At 37.0% G+C, this 19,848-nt stretch overlaps 1 protein-coding gene across 1 annotated transcript in view; it reads right to left on the minus strand.

Annotated features, from left to right (window-relative positions):
* Window positions 1-310: 310 nt before the first annotated feature.
* ITGB8 (integrin subunit beta 8) overlaps window positions 311-19,848 on the minus strand; it is an 80,502-nt gene continuing 60,964 nt past the window's right edge. The window contains 7 exon segments of the mRNA NM_001265993.1: window positions 311-1,608; window positions 1,705-1,868; window positions 5,690-5,799; window positions 6,694-6,919; window positions 9,440-9,845; window positions 12,709-12,843; window positions 16,441-16,530. Coding sequence (NP_001252922.1) covers window positions 1,486-1,608; window positions 1,705-1,868; window positions 5,690-5,799; window positions 6,694-6,919; window positions 9,440-9,845; window positions 12,709-12,843; window positions 16,441-16,530 — 1,254 coding nt within the window. The 3' untranslated portion in view covers window positions 311-1,485.

The raw sequence follows: 19,848 nt of genomic DNA on the forward strand, positions 1-19,848 counted from the left end.
CCAACTCACTAAAAAGGAGAATTAGCAGCCTGACATGGTGGCTCATGCCTGTAATCCCAACACTCTGGGAGGCCGAGGAGGGTAGATCACCTGAGGTCAGGAGTCTGAGATCAACCTGTCCAACATGGCAAAACCCCATCTCTACTAAAAATACAAAAATTAGCTGGGCATGGTGGTGGATGCCTGTAATCCCAGCTACTCAGGAGGCTGAGGCAGGAGAATTGCTTGAACCCGGGAGGCAGAGGTTGCAGTGAGCCCTGATCATGCCATTGCACTCCAGCCTGGGTGACAAGAGTGAAACTCCATCTCAAAAAAAAAAAAATAGCTTATTTCTAAGATATCTAAGATATCATCTATTCTCCTCCAATTTTATACTTTTATGGATTCTGGCAAGAAGGGTTGGAGTGATTCCGGGAGAGAACATCCTTAGGCTGCCTTGAAGAGAAAAGATAATATAGCTTTTCATTTAAAAAACGCTGATATCTACTTGCAATCAAAATCTAAGAAAATATTCAAAATGTGGTACTTTGCTTGAGGCAGAATTTCTAAATATCTTGTGAATTAATGATCAGGTAAATGAAATGGCCAAACAATCCCTTCAGTTTACCAGGTAAGAAGATACAAAACTCCACACCTGTGCACAATGAAGCTATTCAGATTTTGATGGTACTTTACAGTGTCCCCTATTAACATTCAGCTTTTAAAACCAGTATTCTGATAAAGTGACATTGTATTATTAGTTTTTTATGGCAGTAGTAACTTAGCACTTAATTAATCCAGTCATCTGTGACATATATAAACTTATCCTGTAAAAAAGAAAACAAAACATAAAGGCAAAGAGGAGAGAATGCTGGAATTAGTATCCATCTTGTAAAAAGAAGCAAACCATAAAAACACATGCATAAAACTACACACTTTAAAAAGCAATAATCTTTTAAGATTAAGGTTTTATCTGTCCACCTCTTGGAAGAATGAAACATGAATCATTTACTCATCTAGCTGTTCTTGTCTATTCAACCACCAACTGTTGAAGTGTTTGGCAACCTTAGAATATACTTGCCAGATTATTTTTTTCCTCGCATGTCCAGTGCAGGGATTACTGTACCCTTGTAGTGACACAATGCTAAACTGTCTCACAGCATTGTTCTCTCTGGGAAGTGTAGGGATAACAGGTACCTGTAAAGTGTAATCAGTGCTCTTCAGAGGATCTACATTCTATGCTGATCTAAATAAGTTATATATTACAGTAAAGTGCTACAATGACACTAGTCTCAAACAGTAGTAAGACACATTTTTCTCTGAAAAAGTCAGCAGCTATGTGAGTCACATCATGATGAGGATGCTTGTCAGTCTTCGTTCGAGTATACAACCAGCAACTGGCATGACCGTGAGCAATTTGTCTCCTCCTGTGACTTTTAAAATTATAATCTTTAGGAGCAATGATTAAGAATTCCAGTTTCCCATTAAGTATTTAAAAATCTTTTTTTAGAAGTTGCACCTGAAAGTTTCATGAGCATTTAATTTGCTGATATCCATTTTTATTTCTTCAGGCTTCTCACGTCGGTAGGTTACTGCTCTTGTGCAAACACTTTGCAGAATCAACTTATCCTTAATGGAGAAGAAATATTATTATTAACTAAGGGCCTAAATATTGTAACTAGGCAATAACATACTGTTAGCAATTCTTTTTTAGAATTCACTGACCTTTTTTGAGGCTGACACTCTGTAATCTGACGAGGACTTAATTTTGTTACTATTCCATTGTAGTATCACCTGTCTAATGATAAGGACTTTAAGCAACCCAATCAAGAATGTAACTATGAAAATGATGAAAAATATTCTCAAGTAGCTTGGGCTGGAGAAACATTCTGTAATGAAGCAAACAAATAAATGGATTAAAAATTGGAATAAGTAAATCAAAACAGTCTATCACGTAAATGATGTTCACGCCTCAATTAATAGTGCCAAAGATATTTGCAAATCTACATTTTCAAATCAGGGGATTGAAATTACCTTTGATTCAGAAACAGTAAGCTCTCTAATTTTTCTTGCACGTTTATTGTGAAAATATTTTCAATAGACAACCCTCCTTTGGAGAATAGCCATGATTAAGGTATTCAATCATATTATTCCTTTGCAGCTTGATTCTTTAATTGTATTAACTGGAATATGTCCATGTCCCATAACCAAGCATAATTTAATCCAAGACAGAAAGAGGAATAGTTTTTGTGGTGTGTACGGTTGATCACTAAAGGGAAAATAGGATTTCAAAAAATTATTGAGCCATTCTGGGCCTTAGGATATATTTCTCTTGTTATGCTTCGTCTTCATTTGTTCCACGCCAGTAATGGAAAATAAAGTAAACATCTGCAAAAACTAAAATCAAAACTACTCTAATAGGTAAATAAATATTTCTTCAGAAATTGAAGTGTAAATTTTCATTATTATTATACATGGCTTCTCCAGGAAATAGGAGTGTCCCATTTGGGATCACATGAAAATGTCATTCTTCATTTTTCATTAATTTACTTTTTACTTGTCGTTAACTACACCTATTCCATTTGCCTCTAAAAATGCACTGTGTATTTTAAGAACAAATAATACTTAGGACAAATAATTACTAGCTGGAAAAAGAAATGTTGTGTTAAGAGGAGGGACATGCTAGATCTCGTTTTAGCACCAGATCTTTGGCACACCTTCATTGCCAAAGATCTGGTGCTTAAAAGTCTACAGACTCTGTTGTTGCCAGAGGCATTACCCTAATCTAAGAGGAATATGGTTACACAATAGGCAAGTATTCCATAGAACTAACTCACCAGCTGCCCCAGATTAATAAAATTACTTTGTGGCTAAAGAGGCATGTGTGCCCCCACCCGTTCTCCAAGGTTTGGGGACCTCATCCAAAGTTCCGATGGCCACTAGGGTGGTGACCTGCTAAGGCTTAGCATAGTGCACCTCCCAACCAATCCTGGCTGATTTGGGTCTGAATTTCCAGTGAGGACTAAGCATGTTTTTGAATAAGGCCAAGCTCGGTGATAAGGGAAAGGGTTCCTCTCAAGCGAGAAGACTTAATTAAGCCTATTTGTGTGTGTGTGTGTGTGTGTGTGAGAGATAAGGTACTTTGAAAGAAAGGTCAAAGGCTATCCCAGTGCTACAATTGGAATGGAAACACCAAATGCCAGTGTAGGTCCCTGTTGCTACAGGTCTCACAGAGAGAGAATCCAAAATATTCTGCTCAAAGGTGGTGTCTTTTGAGGCTTCTACAGTGACTTTGGGTTCATAACACACATGCCTTCTGTTCTGACAGATTGTCATTTCCTTTGGTTGATTTAGGACTACTCAATCAGCTAAGCAGATCCTCAGGGGGGCGCCCGGCTTGATTCCACTTAGTGGCTTCTCGCCTGGTGGGAGCTCAGCCAGAGAGCCTGAAAGAACAGCCTTTAAGTGCGACTGAGTGGATAGATAATAGAGGTGCCTAACAAATGCCCTTTCCCTCTCCTTGCACAATAGTTGTGAAGGGGAGGGGTGGCCCCTAGCTACTGACACATTTTGGAAATATTTCTAATAGGTTACAACAGAGGGCATCTTCGGAGCTCAAATCTGCATGCATATTGAAATGCTATGAGTGGTCAAACATTCATGCCTAGCCTATACTTTCCTTAGTTTAGGTCAGGCCAGGACTTTTCCTAAGGAGCTTTAAGGGAATACTTTTTGTAACAACACTTAAGTCAAAGTAGTGTTTACTTAACATAATAAATGACATGTTGATAGTAAGGCCTTATTTATTAGAAAGGCACTTGGCTTTCTGGAGTGATTGCTGCAGCTCCAGCTGGCAGCACATGGGGCTCTTTTCAGAGCCAAGTTCATTATGGGCTAAGATCAGTGTGGATGTGAGGGAAAAAGGAAACAACACTCTGGAGAAAGTTTATTCTTTTGTGCAGTCTCTCTAAGAGCTGGAGTTTTTCTTACAGGTTGGAGAGACTTGAAATAATAGTTGCAATAGGAATGTTTTAATAAAGATATAATTTCAAGGTTAGTTTCTAATGCATGTGGAGGTCCACACCTTACCCCTGTGCAAAGTAGGGTTCTGGGTTCTAAATAACTTTTTGTTTTGTTTTGTTTTGCTTTTTTTTTTTTAAACAGCTTTATTAAGTATCATTGATATACAAAAACTGCACATGTTAATGTATACAATATAACGAGTTTACGATTCAGTTTTTTAAATCTCCCAAAGATGGTACCCTGTAACCACTGAGTGTGCTTGCTATGGTGTGGCTGAGTGGTTAGGTTTCCCGTCTCATCTACACAGCTGAATTCCCATGCAATGTACTTCCATGGAAAGGCATCCAAATAAATTGGCTATCAAGTCCTCAGTGAACCAGAAATATGAGTTCCCCATGTAGACTCATTTCACTAAGAGATGAAGTCTACTGAGCCATAATTTTCCTTCATAATTCAAACTTGCTTCCAGTTCTGAACTTCATCATGTCTAATCAATATTTGCTTTCATGTTTCAGGTGAAGCCAAAAATTTCTAAGTAAAAATGATCTGCTTTTACAAAATATGTAACTTGAAAAGTGCCATTCCTTCCTGGTGCTTTTCATTTTGATAAAAATATAGCTTAAGAATGAATGATCATAGCCAGGCGCGGTGGCTCAAGCCTGTAATCCCAGCACTTTGGGAGGCCGAGACGGGCGGATCACGAGGTCAGGAGATCGAGACCATCCTGGCGAACACGGTGAAACCCCGTCTCTACTAAAGAAATACAAAAAACTAGCCGGGCGAGGTGGCGGGCGCCTGTAGTCCCAGCTACTCTGGAGGCTGAGGCCGGAGAATGGCGTGAACCCGGGAGGCGGAGCTTGCAGTGAGCTGAGATCCGGCCACTGCACTCCAGCCTGGGCTACAGAGCGAGACTCCGTCTCAAAAAAAAAAAAAAAAAAAAAAAAAAAAAAAAAAAAAAAAGAATGAATGATCATAAATGTGATGTAATGAAAAGGGTATGGAAGTTTTAGTTTGAAGATCTTGGTCTAAGACATGTATCTTAACATTACTAGTTAAGAGATAGCAGCCCTCATACAAAAATTTCCCTGAACCTCAGTTTCCCCATCTGTAAAATGGAGATTATACCAATCTCAAAGAGTTGTATGACATTAAATGAGCCAGTGAACATGAAGGAAGTATCTAAGGTAGAAGACGACACATAAACACATATTTATTATTGTTATAAAGAATAAAGCAATGTTTTTTAAAATTTAATTCAAAATTTAAAAATAAAGCCCTCAGTCCTCTCTCTCTCTTTTTTTTTTTTTTAAACAGGGTTTCGCTCTTATTGCCCAGGCTGCAGTGCAATAGCACGATCTCAGCTCGCTGCAACCTCCACCTCCCGGATTCAAGCGATTCTCCTGCCTAAGCCTCCTGAGTAGCTGGGATTACAGGCGCCAGCCACCACAGCCGACTGATTTTGTATTTTTAGTATAGATGGGGGTTTCACCATGTTGGCCAGGCTGGTCTCGAACTCCTGACCTCAGGTGATCCACCAGCCTTGGCCTCCCAAAGTGCTGGGACTAAAGGTGTGAGCCACCACACCCGGCCCGGTCCTTTCTTTAGCATGGTTACTTATGGGTCTTTTGGAGGAAGATCATCCTCTACAGACACTATTCTGTGCTTTGATTATTAAGCTTTGGCCTACCTGAAGTTTGGTCGACATAATGCTGTTGTTCCATGAGAGCACATGAGGTTTTGCACTGATCAAGTATAGCCTGAGACAAATTGTGAGGGTGAAGGCATTGCACACAATTCCTGCAAGGGGAAACAGAAGTGAAAATATTTATTCTTTAAAAAGGTGGTAGACTATAATATTTTCCACAAGAAAACAAAACACAAAATAACAATGCAGAAACAAATCAAATTTTGATTATGTTCATTAGAAATTACACCATCATTACATTGAAGGATTGCATTTCCAAATGATTTAAATAAATTACCATGCATAATTCTAAAAAACTTACTTGCGCTACTAATCTGAGAAAGTCAATGGTTTAAAATGCTGACTAAAACAAACTGGAAGTTACAGTGATGTTTAGATTAGTAGACTTTGTGCAGATCTCAAATTGTTACTGAAATATTTATTGGCACAAAAGAGTAATGTCACCTTCATTTAACATATCATCTTTCATTTATAGATCACTTATTTCTAGGGTGTGTCACGGACACCATTGTTCTTTATCATTAAAATATTAAAAATAAAACATAGCAGTAACAGCTAACATTCTATGATTGCCATGCATCAAGTCCAAAGGTGAGTTTTTTTATATGAATCATTTGATTCTTTCACAGAAATATAGCAAGGTATTATTACTATCCTCACTTTTGATATCAGGAAACTGAGGCACAGAAAATTGTAACAACTTGTCCTAGATCACTCTATTACTAAATAGTATGCTGGGCAGCAGGTAACCTCTAATTTCCAAAAAGCTAAGGTAGTGAGTGTCCAGATTTATTCCAATGCTTCCACAGCTATCCAAGGGTCAGAGATTTGAATTTAAGTCTTCTAATTCATAGCATTTCTCATTTAATTCTTTTTTAGCGTGCTGGTCACAATGTATCCAGCAACGTTTAAGATTAAGGAAGTCAGAACAAAAAAGGACAAAAGTAGCTATTCTTTGTGTATGTTTGGAATCAGAGAAATCATACCAGTTTTCCTTGCAGGCCGTATGACAGGTGGGGCAGTGTTCACAGAAGCGGCCGATGCTCCTGGGATCGGTGCACTCACACCTTCCACACACACACGTGCCTCTTCCACTGCACACTTGGCCCTTTGAATTGACACAGTGCTGGGCTGCTGCTGAAGGGCACTGGCACCGATCTCCCTCCCAGCCACTGAAGCATTGGCATCTGCCTGCTTCACACTCTCCATGCCCTGTGAGGAAGACACCGCAGGACCTACGTTATCTGGATCACTGACTTTGTAAAGAATTTTTAACCATGGATTCCTGTATCATCTCCATGGAAACGCACTGACAGTCCAATGAATGGAAACAACATCACTTTTTCGTTGGTCTGACACAAACAGTGTTGGATTTAGGAGGATCTGTTTTCAAAACTGTTCTACTGTAGATAATCTCCCCATGTTAATGCACTCTCCTAATAAGCTTGAAGGGCACCCCTGCTTCAGTGGCTGCCAGACTACTTGAATGTCATCGCATATTCAGTTTTACATTAAAAACACACACATATCAAGAAACTGCAAAGGCCGAAGTAATGTTAACTCCCTGACTTGAAGTTAGAAAAAATACAGGTATTTGATTAATGGCTTCCATCACCTATTCTCTCAGTCTTCTGATGTTGCTGAAGGCCTAGGATAACTTTACAGGACTGTGAAGCAAACCTTTCTAGTGCTTCAGTACTGCTAATGCCATGTTTAAAGATCAGATTTCTTGGGAAGTTGAACAAATGCTTTCACATCCTCAGTGCATTATTTAGTAAGTTAGCAGGACAGATCCTCCTCTATCCTGTGAGCTGTTCTTAGATGGTAAATGAAAAAAAGAAAGAAAGATGGTGTGTGTGTGGTGGGGGAGCATTTATGCATGTGGGGTGAAGAAAACACAGTTACACAGAGTTAAATGGATTTTAGACAGAAAAAGTGTCCAAAACTTAATATGCCAGTGTGCACTAGAAATTGTCAAAAGGAAGTACATTTCACATGATTATATAGGAATTCTGAAGCTTATCTAGCCACAAACCAACCTTCCTCTTTTCTCCCTCTCGCCCTCCCTGCCTCCTTTCCTTTCTCCTTCCTTCCCTCCCTTCCTTCCTTCTATCTCTCTCCCTTCTTTTCCTTTCTTAGCTCCCTCTCTCTCTTCTTTTACTGCTGAGCACCTCACAGGATAATTGTTCCACAGATTCTACTGTAGGACCAGCTCAATTTGCTAAGTGTAAAACTAATGAAGTCCAGGCCAGACAAATGTCGGTCAAGCCCTGTGTGCTGTGCAAGCTTATGCTGAATCCTCGCCAGCAGGCCTGTGAACATGTGTTTTTATTCCCAAAGGAGACTAGTGGAGAAAGTACATGTCAGTTACAGTCTGCACTTACACAGAAACAATTCAAAGCAGATTTTCAACTGCTTGTGGGTCAGAAGTATCATACTCATATAGAAAAGCTAGTACACTAGATATTTTACTGCAGGGACTGGGACAAATACTCAAATGTATTTGAAACTCTCTTGAGAGATTGACAGTTGTGGGACATGACTTCAGAAAATTCTTTCTCTTCACTGTAAAATAATATTTTTCCTCCCTGTAAAATATGGTGGACAACGGCTGGTTCATTCTAAAGTCATCTATAATCCATCCTACCCATGATGTCAGTTACAGTTGAATACATGTTTGTATATATATTAAAATATTCTATGTATGTTATAGAAAAAAAGACAATTTCCACTGCACATTTAGGTGATACAGGCCAAATTTTCAGCTTAGACTAGATTGCACCATTTATTTTTTATAGGTTTGTTGCATCCCATATGCTTATGATGATGTTTCCATTCATCAATAATTTAACAAATATTTATTTACTAAAATACAGATACTAAAAAGATGTTTTTCTCAACGAGTAAATTTAGCATATTGTCACAGGAAAATTATCACAGAACGCAGATGACAGGTAATTTATTTAATTCACTTAAAAATGGTATTTTGTTTTAGTTTGCAAATGTTGATTAGATTTTCTGGAATCTAACCTGTAGGTGGCAGTAAATTGAATAGCCCAAGAGTAATCTTGGTATTTTTATTTTAATTTATTTTATGTTTAAAATTTGGTCTGTGTGTGGCCTCAAGGACGAATCTTTTAGATTACTTAGTAAGGAAGTATTTTCTTGAAGAATGCTGTCCTCTGGCAGTTTCGTTGCTGGTGGTGGCCCAAAATAAACTGGAGAGGCTTAAATTCCTGCCAGCTTGGAATACCATTTATAATAATGCATTAAAGATTTTCATATGAATGAAAAATATACTCTTATACCTCACTCCCCATCATCCTGACAGAAATAAAATCCTATGTGCAAGTTGGAGGGAGTGACCATTTACCAGAATGAATCAGATCCTTCTAGAAGAATACTCTGATTCTTCTAGACAATGTGTCAGATATCATCAGCATTTCCTTTTCTGGTATATTTCTTTCCAAGATCAAGGAAAGCATGAGAATAGCAATTAATTTTAGGTTTTTATTTTGAAGCATTTCCTGTATAAAATAGGTTAAAATATAAATATCAAAATCACATACTATAAATCTGTTGCCATGCCCTAATTTCATGGGCGATGAAACTTTGAATAACAAATTCAGATTCAATTTTGCTAATTTGTAAAGATGTGATTTAAAGATACTTTAACATCTATGCTGGTGTAATAGTGACAAGTAAAAGCTGCCTGTGTATATTTATACTCACCAGCACACAGATTTCCATGGTGATATGGACAAGAAAAGTCATCCTTTTCACAATATTTTCCATACACTTTTCCAAGCTTAATTTTGTGACATGAACATTTCCCACAAACACAAACTCCTCGACCACTGCAAACAGGTTGATCCTTGTGTGACTTGCAACTCTCAGAAGAAAACTGATCTTCATCAAAATGACATTTATTCTCATCACACTGGAAGCACTTGGAATCTAGAAAAGTTTCATCTACACACTTTCCTTTAGGTCCTCTGTTGTCCTCACACTGACAGCTGCAGTTTCTGTGTATATGAATTTTAGCGGTTTCATTAAAACCAATAGGTTTGATTATTGCATAGTTTTTTCCTCCTGTGACATCACATTTTTTCATTGTAACTGTTACATTGAAAAGAACCTAAATTTAGGAGGAAAAAGGAAATATATTTACATACCTTAATTATTTTTATTACTAATATTATATCTGTTAATAACTGAATTGATAAGGAACCATCTTAGAGAAATTAAAAATATTTGTAAAATAAACACATGTAATCACTTTCATATACATGCAACATCTCTTTTTAATGTCATTTATTCTCCAACTAATGAACTTGAGAGTTAAAGAATATAATGACTGCTAATCCCTATATTGCACCATTAAATAGACTTGAGTGCAAGCCTTTTTGAAGCGTCTACCCCATCACTGATGATTAATTTCTTAGCAAACATAAGAAAGAATAGACCATTTTCTAAATTCAGCCATTAAAATGTGGGGTATTGAATATTTGACACTAGAGATAGATCACATAAACCAAAGTAAAGGGCTTCTGCTCTACTGGTTTAAAACCCTGAGATGAGACCTGGCGCGGTGGCTCACACCTGTAATCCCAGCACTTTAGGAGGTCGAGGGAGTTGGATCACCCGAGGTCAGAAGTTCGAGATCGGCCTGGCCAACATGGTGAAAACCCATCTCTGCTAAAAATTCAAAAATTAGCTGAGTGTGGTGGCATGAACCTGTAGTCCTAGCTACTTGGGAGGGAGGCTGAGGCAGGAGAATCACTTGGATTGCAGTGAGCCGAGATCGCACCACTGCACTACAGCCTCAGTGACACAGCGAGACTCCGTCTCATAAATAAATAAATAAATAAAAGATTTTAAAAACCCTGAGGTAAGATGTTCAAATGAACAATTTTAATTTTGTTCCTATTTTCTAGGAGCCCAAGTAAAGCTTCAGTTACATTTTAGTTTATACAGGGTTTCAGTGGAGGAAAACATGTGGCTTTCTGTGATGTTACTCAAAATAAAATTGTTTAGGACTCTCATTCTCAAATCTTAAGACCTCAGCACAGGTCATCTGCTTGTCTCAGTGGAAGAAGATAGCCCAGAACTAAGGAGCTGGGCTGGCAGGAACTGGTCAAATGTTTTCTTTTTCTCTATTTCTTCTTTTTGCACAACACAATTGATTTAATATGTCTATTTATATTTATTGGCTCACCTTACCATCTTTAGGTACTTTGGTAAATAAGGTATATTTATTTCATGTTGGATTGAGATCCATTGCAATTTAAAATTAATTTGTGCTGAGCTTTTTGGGTGGAATATGTGTCTATGATACAATAATATAAAGTATCTAAATTTGGCTTATATATACATGAAACACTAGAATTTGTTCCGTAATATTAAAATCAATACAGTTGGTGTTATACTTAAAATGCTTTCGTCTTTGAGAATGCTGAGGCTTAACAGATACGTAAGTTAATGTGGCCACTGCCATCTCTAACAGTAGATCATACTCTGGGGTTTCCATAACTAAGAGGTCATATGACTATTCCTGAGAGTTAAACTATTTAAACCACTCAATTGAAAGTGAAGGAAAGATGGCATGCAAGCAAATGAAAAGAAAAAAAACAGTGTAACAGGTAAGAAAAACCACTCTTCCAAAATGAGATTTTGGAGGAAATAACTATTTCTAAGACAGTAGCCATTTTTTCATAAAGTAACTTAGTGCTATATTTGCGAGTAAAAAGTTTTCTCTGTAGTTTTAATGAAAAGCCAAAGTGTATTTTGCAAAATATGATATCCTTTGAACAAAATCCATGGAGTGATCATAGAAGAAACCACAGAATTAAAAACTGGCAATAATTAATTTAAAATATACAGCTCTAAAATTCCTAAGATAGAAAAACATATTCTAACTAAAGAGAAGACAGGATTCTCTTTTATTCATTTTTAGAATCTTCTATCACGTTCAATAACTTTTTCTTTTTTTCTATAGCATGACATTACATAATTAATCATCATAGAACTTCAAAGGAAAAGGGGTTGGAAATCTTCTAGTTCAAGTCATTCATTTAAAAATGAGACAATGCCTCATGACATAAATGACTCACTCAAAATCACTTCACCCAACAAAGACTCCCTTAAAGAGTATGTTTCTTTGTGTTACTCTTTCTATTGTGCCAATCCTTGGAGAATCTCTCTCTCCTCTGGTTCTGTTTCCTGATACTGTTACAATCTGGATCTGTCTCCATTCTTTTTTGGTAAATGATGGCTCTTCTCATTTTGTATTGTTTTTAACAAATTTCCCTACCTCCTTGTAGATAATTTAGATAATTATGAGTGTATTGGGGCAATCACAAAGTGAAAGATTTTGAAATTCTTAGCCTTTATCAACTGCTCTATCATTCCCATTCTTTTCTGTGGTATGTGACTTAAAATTTCACATTACTTTGAGACTTTGTGAATATGAAACCAAAAAGGCATTATCATTATTACAAGTATAAACACTACTTATTTGAGAATAAATGATTTCCTAATTTATGCTGGTCATGACACCTAAGTTTAAAGTTACTATTGATAAATAATTGTTTAATATTACACACACACGCACATTGAAAGTGAAGGAAAGATGGCATGTAAGCAAATGAAAAGGAAAAAACAATGTAAAAGGTAAGAAAAACCATTCTTCCAAAATGAGATTTTGAAGGAAATCACTATTTCTAAGACAGTAACCGTTTTTATACATATTAAAATGTATAGGTTTTATACATATTTTATGCATACAGGTTTTATACATATTAAAACCTGAGAGTTGGAGAGAACAATAGCTAAAACAAAGAGGAACTTTGAGAAGAGACAATGAAAGTTACCTTGAAGTATAAATAAGATTCTTAGAGGCAGTAGTAAGTAAAATGTTTCAGAATGGTTTGACTTTTCTGTAAGAAAATATGCCAAGCAACTTAGTTTATTTTAAAAGGGAAAAATGCACACCCACATACTTCATGGTTGCTTGTCACGTTTCTGCATCCCTCCATGCCTGGCTTTCTGGACCCATCTGGACAGATGGCAGTAATGTTAAAATAGACACCTTGTACCTGGTTTTCCACATGAACTTTCACTTCTGAAATGAGCTTCTGCAGAGACATTATTTTTAAATTACATATGAGAGTAGTTTCAAATGTAAGCAACAAAGCAGAGTCAAGCTTACTAAATCATTATAGATTTCATTTTAACTAGATCAAAGAGTCTGTTTCTATAAAAGGATGAATAAAAACAGTGTTTCCACATAAAGACCCAATTGTATTTGAAATACATAAGAAATACTGAAGGATTCGATTATCTGCATTCAAATTATTCTATTTTTTTACATATTTCCATGACTGCATTTTGAGCCCTTCAAAGATATTTATCAGTCTGTTAACAAAATAGCCATTTTTAATCCAGTAATAACTATATTTTATGATAAAGTATAATTAAACTTTGAGAACACATATATCATCATAAAGGGTAAATCTTGACACCTGCAAATGTAGAAAATGCTTCTGTCATATAAAGCTGCTAAAGAAATATTTTTTGTTTCAAACAATTGAGACTATCATGATAGCTAAAATGCCTTATTGACGCAGAATTGACAAGTACATTTTAGGAAGGCCATTTCTACACTGAAGGAGCAAGAATTACCTAACAGATATGGTTCTATGTGGTTCTATAAGGTTCTCCAAGAATGGCTTAGAATTTTTCCCAAGTCCCTGGGACTTGTTTGTGTCAGCCAAGATTGCTGCAATCCTTAATATCAAAATAGGGCCTCTTACTGGGCAGAAAACCATTCATTCATTCATTTATTCACCCATGTATACACTCATTCAATAAATATCTATTTAATGCTTATTGTGTGGCAGGCACACACTAATTTCTTTCTTTACAATCTTCGACTTCCAAAGGATCTAGCTAACTTTAATGTATGCTTCAGATCTGTGTGCACTTTATTCCATACAACTGAGTCTACCACATGCAAAAATCCTTCACTTGTAAAAAAAAAAAAAAAGGAAAAATGAAGTATGTACCTAAAGAAAAGAGCAAGCAGCTGGTTATGAAAAGAAAAATAATTTCCAGTGGCTTCTAATTCTTTACTTGAGTGATTTCTCTTCTTCAATGGTATAATCAACATAGAAACACGTGCTTACTGACAAATAATCATGGAATTCTGGCAGCATATCTTTAGAACAAGAGACTTTCCTCTAATTTCTCAATGTAAATATTATTTACAGTAGGTAAGACTATGTCAGTCACATTTTTTTTGTCTTCCAGAGAGCTCATAGATACTGCAACAATTAATTGTATAATTTTGGTAAATCAATAGAAACTTCCAGTGGTATACAAGGATGTTGATATGTGGCAACCAGCAGATCAGAAGGAAATGCCTAACACAATGAACATCCTCAGTTTACCCTTCTAAAATTCTGCTTCTCTTAAGATCTTAGTTGGCCTGGTGTGGTGGCTCATGCCTCTAATCCCAGATCTTTGGGAGGCTGAGGCAGGTGGACTGCTTGAGGTCAGGAGTTCCAGACCAGCATGGTGAAACCCTGCGTCTACTAATAATACAAAAATTAGCCGGGTGTGGGTGGCACATGCCTGTAATCCTAGCTACTCTGGAGCTTGAGGCAGGAGAATCACTTGAACCTGGGAGGTGGAGGTTGCAGTGAGTCAAGATCTCACCACTGCACTCCAGCCTGGGCAAGACAGAGTGAAACTCCATCTCAAAAAAAAAAAAAAAAAAAAAAAAAAGAAGAAGAAGAAGAAAAGAAAAAGATCTTTGCTAGTTAGGCCAATGTTTTTCAAGCCTGAAGTGAAGCCAAATCCTTAAATTTTTGCCCATTTTGGGGATTCAGAAATTCATAATCTTAAGCTTCCCTTTTAGTATCTAGTAGGTACAGAGGCAGATTCTATATAATTCTTCAATGGATTGTGAATTGATTCTGTTGGACTGTGAACACAAAATGAAAGTTTAGAAGATTTTTGATAATGTAAACATATATAAAATAATAACAGAATTCCAACTTAAGAAGAGTAGTTAGCCACAGTAAGTTTTTGTTGGATTTAATATCATTTTTCCACTGTTTAAGGTTTTCCACTGTTTACAGTGGGCTAAGGCATTGCATACCTATGCTAGGCAAAATAACCAAATGTTGCTATCTCCTTTGCCACTGGGCAGTCTGACACACAGGTAAAAATCTGTCAGTTTATATACTTTGTTTGGAGTAATAAACAGGTTCATACTAAAGAATTTAGGGTGGTTTCTAACAGCATAAGCTTTTCTCTTATTTTGATTATTCTTGGGAATAGACTACTGATGGGAACGAATTGTAGACACATTGGATTTTCTGTGATAAGTCCCTCTTCAGTCTCACTGTTCTTTTCTTTTGTAACAGTCAGAAAGATGTAACTTAAGATGCTCTTCCTTATTTTACTCAGCATACTTTTCAGACATAGAAAACTATACTCAGCGAAAACAAATCAAGCAAGATTTATTTTCCTTTTAGAAGTTGAAAGTTTAAACAAGTTCTTCATTTTATATCTTGTGTCTACTTCCTGCCTTTCTCTTTCGTGCCCAAGCTAAAGGCAGGTGCGCTGTCTGGAGAAAATGAGAAGAGAAGCCAGAGTTTTTTCCACAATGCTTTGGCTACAATTTAACTATTAAACGCTACATGTCAGGAAGGGCGTCAGAGGATTTGGGAAAGTGAGACTTTATAGTTGGCCCATAAATTCAAGGTAGCATAAAGCATATCTTTTGACACACTGTAAAACAATGAAAAACAGGTGGTATCACACAGGAGGAAGCACCTGAGGCTTGAAGTAAAGGAATACCTGGATTCGGATCCCACTTTCTTCTGCTTATTAGTTGAACAACCTTTGATGAGCTTGTTTCACTTTCTCAAGTTTTGGTTTCTACTAATATACAACGTGGGTACTAACCACCTGCCTTATAGATCAGGTGTGTGGACTAAATGAGGTCATGTATGGAAAGTGACTGGATCTTAGTGGTAAAAAAGTAGCAGTCACTATTATTGCAATGTCTTAACAGAGGTTGTTCTATTCAGGAATGATCCAGGTTGAAAGAACAGATGTTCCTTTAAATTCTTTGCATTGAGACATTCACTCTTCATAGGACTGATGACAGCATACAATGATGAACTCAAGAAAATAGAATATCCACTAAGTTGATTCTTTTAATCAAACTCTTTTGATAAAACTGCTAAAATAATTGTTGAACAATCAAGTGGTTGATCATAGAGACCCCAACACAGTCCTCTTAATAATTGCTGTATCCCAGATAGTTCAACTTCCCTGGCAGATTATTGCCTTATGTAACTGTGGACTTCTACTTTATCATTATGGGATAGGAAATGATGCAATTTCATGGTAATAAAGTACATTCTATAGCTAAGACTTGATGATTCACTGAGCATTGGATGTAGAAGGAAATTTAGATAGCCTCTAGCCCAATCTTCATTGATTGTCAATGAGAAAAGTGAGGCACAGAAAGTAGAAATGACTTTCCCAAAGCAAAAAGCTAGTTAGTGGTAGGGCCAGGGATGAACGTCAGATTCCTAATTCCTAATCTAAAATGCTTTCTACTTCTCCTCTCAAGATGACATAGCACTACTTTGTACCTCGCCATAGAAATTGGTGTAAAAATTTTATTTTAAAAATTGTATATAATATATACATACCTGATAGGCTTCCACTACCAAATTATTGAGGTTTGCAGCCTTTGATTCTATTTCACCAGCAATGGTGCCCGGCAAGAGGGGTAGAAGATCCTATTAAACATATGAGTAGCATTTAAAGAATGACAATAGTATGTAATGGGTTAGCAACCAAAAAATAGTAAATATTTTTGTAGTTATCAGTTGAAGGTGAACAATTAAATGAATGAAAACATATAAGACACAAGAAAAATATAAGCAATCTAGTAGAGCAGCCAGAACATATACCCATGTAGTGGTTGTGTGTGTCTGTATATGTGCATGACTGTGTGTGTGCATCCGGAATCACTGTACATGACAACCTAAAAATCCAATCGAAATGCAGATGAACATCTCCCACACATCTTCCATGGAATGTAAAGCTCAAGAGATTTTAAGCATATAAAAGGTTTTGAGGGGAAATAAGCTTGGGAAGTTCTGCGTATGGTTTCTTCCACTTAGAAACATAAAATGCACATTTGCAACTTAAAAGGTTCAGAGTAGGCCTGCAATTTGGAAATGATTTAACACTATTTAATGAAGCACTTCCCAAAACTTCCTCAGTTAGGAAAAATCATAGTCACAAGTGGAAACTTCATGGGGTATGTGTTCTTGATGGATGTTGCTTATTAATTATGGAGAAGACCGTAGGTATTTTTAGGGAGAATGAGCAAAGGCTTAAAGGTCTACATGAATTGAAGATGGAGCAAAAATAGAAAAAAAGTCAATCTGAATAAAGGGCACGTATTTATAGGAAATCAAATGGTAAAAAGTTTTGAAATCCATTTATTCTTGCATTTTTTCTATTCACAAATATCCTTAAGTTCCTTCTGGATGCCAGTCATTACTTAGACACTAACAATTTGGTATCTCAAGTCATAAGGAAAAAATTATCATTTATAGATTTTAAAAATTTATTTACTAGACTTTTATTGAGCTCCTACTTTATACACACTTTGGAGATGCCAAATCACTAGGTCACATAGTTTCCACCCTTAAGGATCTCACAGGCATATAAATGACAATTTCACTAAACACTGTACATGTGAACATGTGAAACAATAGAGATGTGCACAGACCCTAATGAGAGGGATACCTGGCAAGCATTTGAGATCTGGGGAAAGTTGCCAAGGACTATTTCCTGGAGGAGGTGAATTATAAGCTATGTCTTAAAGTATGAGAAAGAGTTAATAAAGTAATGAGGAAGAAGGACTTCCAGACATGAGAGGCGAGGGTGAGCAGCAAGAACAAAGGCAGAGAGGAAAGAAACAGCCTGGCTGAGTGCTTAGGCACAGGAGGATTAGAAGTGTGGCTGAGAGATGAGAAGCATCCCTGCAAGGCAAGGAACAGTGGGGCAATGAGGCCAAAAAGGCAAGCGGAGACCACATGGCCTTATGTGCCACCTTAGAGATTTGGTCTTCTAATTCAGAGGGCACCGCTGAAACCTTTTACTCAAGGGAGTACTGTGGTCACACTGTGTTTTCAACAGATCATCCTGGCAGCCAGATGGAGGATGGATTACGGAGATCAGCCATGAGGTTGTTAGAACCCAGGTGAAAGGTGATTGATAAAAAAGATCTCTAGGCAGTCAAAGGAGGTGACTATAAAGGGCATGCATGGGGCTCACACTGGAGCCAGTTGATTCTAATATTGTGCATAATTCAATTAATAACAAAAAACCTGGTTTTATGGTTTATCAGTTAATGGCAAATTTTTAAAGGAATAGGAATAAACTGCTAGAGCCAATAATGCTACCAAGAAATAATGTTAGAGAAACAGCAAAGAGGATGCAAAAGCTATGAAAAGCTGCACGGTATTTCAAAGCCAACTGTTAAGCTTAGAGGTTAAGAGCAAAGGATTTGGGTTGTTAGAAACCCTTGGGTAAGTATTTAATCTCCTAAAATATGGTTCCTTATCTTTAAAATGGGCATATTAAGATGACTGCCCTCATTTTTATGAGTTGCTAAAAGGATTAGTTTAATAAATGTTTACAAACTCAATCCCTGACAATAGTTAAGTACTCAGTAAGTGGAAGCTGTTATGATTGTTAATAAAGTGGTTTGGGCCATTTAATTTTGACCAGAGTCCTACTTCTGCAGATGTTAGTTTGTTGTTACCTTAAAATGTGATTCCATGGTATATACATTTGGGAAAACAAGAAATTAAATAAAGTTTCACTAAGTCAGACACAGAAAGAAAAATAGCACATGTTCTCACCCATAAGTGGGAGCTAAATAATGTGTATACATGATGTGGAATGATAGATAATGGAGACTTGGAAGGGTGAGGGTCTGGGAGTGGGATGGATGATGAGAAATCACTTAATGGGTACAATGTGTGCTATTCGAGTGATAGATACTCTGAAAGCCCTGGCTTCACCACTATGCAATCTACACATGTAACAAACTTGCACTTGTACTCCATACATTTACCCTAAATAAATAAAGCTTCACCATAGGTTTCTAAGGGAAGAAGTGTTGTGATTAAAGTAGTGCTTTCAGATGATAAGGTAGGTAGGTAATAGGGAAACTGGTAGAGGGAACACCAGCTTGTGGCAAATCCAAATGGGTTCAAGTATTTATTGAAGCCAAAAAAATGCACTTTCTCTGCAGTTTTAAAAAATAAGTAGAGGGCACTGGGGACTGGCCACTGAGGGGAGATGTATAATTAGGGAGTAGATGGGAGAAGCAAAGATAGCAAAGGAGAGGAAGGAGACCAAGTGAACAGAGATGCATAATGAAAATTAAGGTGTCATAGCTTCATGAAAATGAAAACAAGAGAGTTTCTAGGAAGAAAGAGCCTTAAAGACTGTGAAAAGAAAGCTACAGCAGCGTTGCAGAGAAACAGTTCTAGGCTGAGGGATCCGTGGCACCTCCAGTGTGACACAGCTGCTTTGTTTTGCTTGAGGGTCTCACCTGGCCCAAAGGACTCCAGACACCACCAAGATTATTCTTATGTCACCAAGGCTTTGACTGGCTCAGCCACTTCCATGGCCCTTTTTGGTCCATTATTGAATGACCTAGACCAAAGCTAGGTGTGTCAGTGCTATTGAGAATTAAGCTGATATTCTCCAACTTTAACCTATTAGGAGGTTATGCTCATGGACCAGAATAAGAAGCACTCTAGACATGCAAGATGCAAAGATGGATTGTGAACTACTTTTTTCCTGGTAAGGCTTCTCCACTATTGCCACATTTGAGACCACCCTAAGCATCAAGTTGCGCTCAAGTGTACTGAATACAATTCTCAGTTCTCAGTTTCAGTTCTAGATGTTACAAACCTAAATAGAACTTATACTTAAATGCTAAGTTAAGACATTGTAAAGGATACTTTAGTAATACAATATAGAATTTAGATTGTACAAAGTATAATAATTCCAGAATCCTTATCTGT

The sequence above is a fragment of the Macaca mulatta genome, chromosome 3 (assembly GCF_049350105.2).
Source record: "Macaca mulatta isolate MMU2019108-1 chromosome 3, T2T-MMU8v2.0, whole genome shotgun sequence".
Taxonomy (NCBI): domain Eukaryota; kingdom Metazoa; phylum Chordata; class Mammalia; order Primates; family Cercopithecidae; genus Macaca; species Macaca mulatta.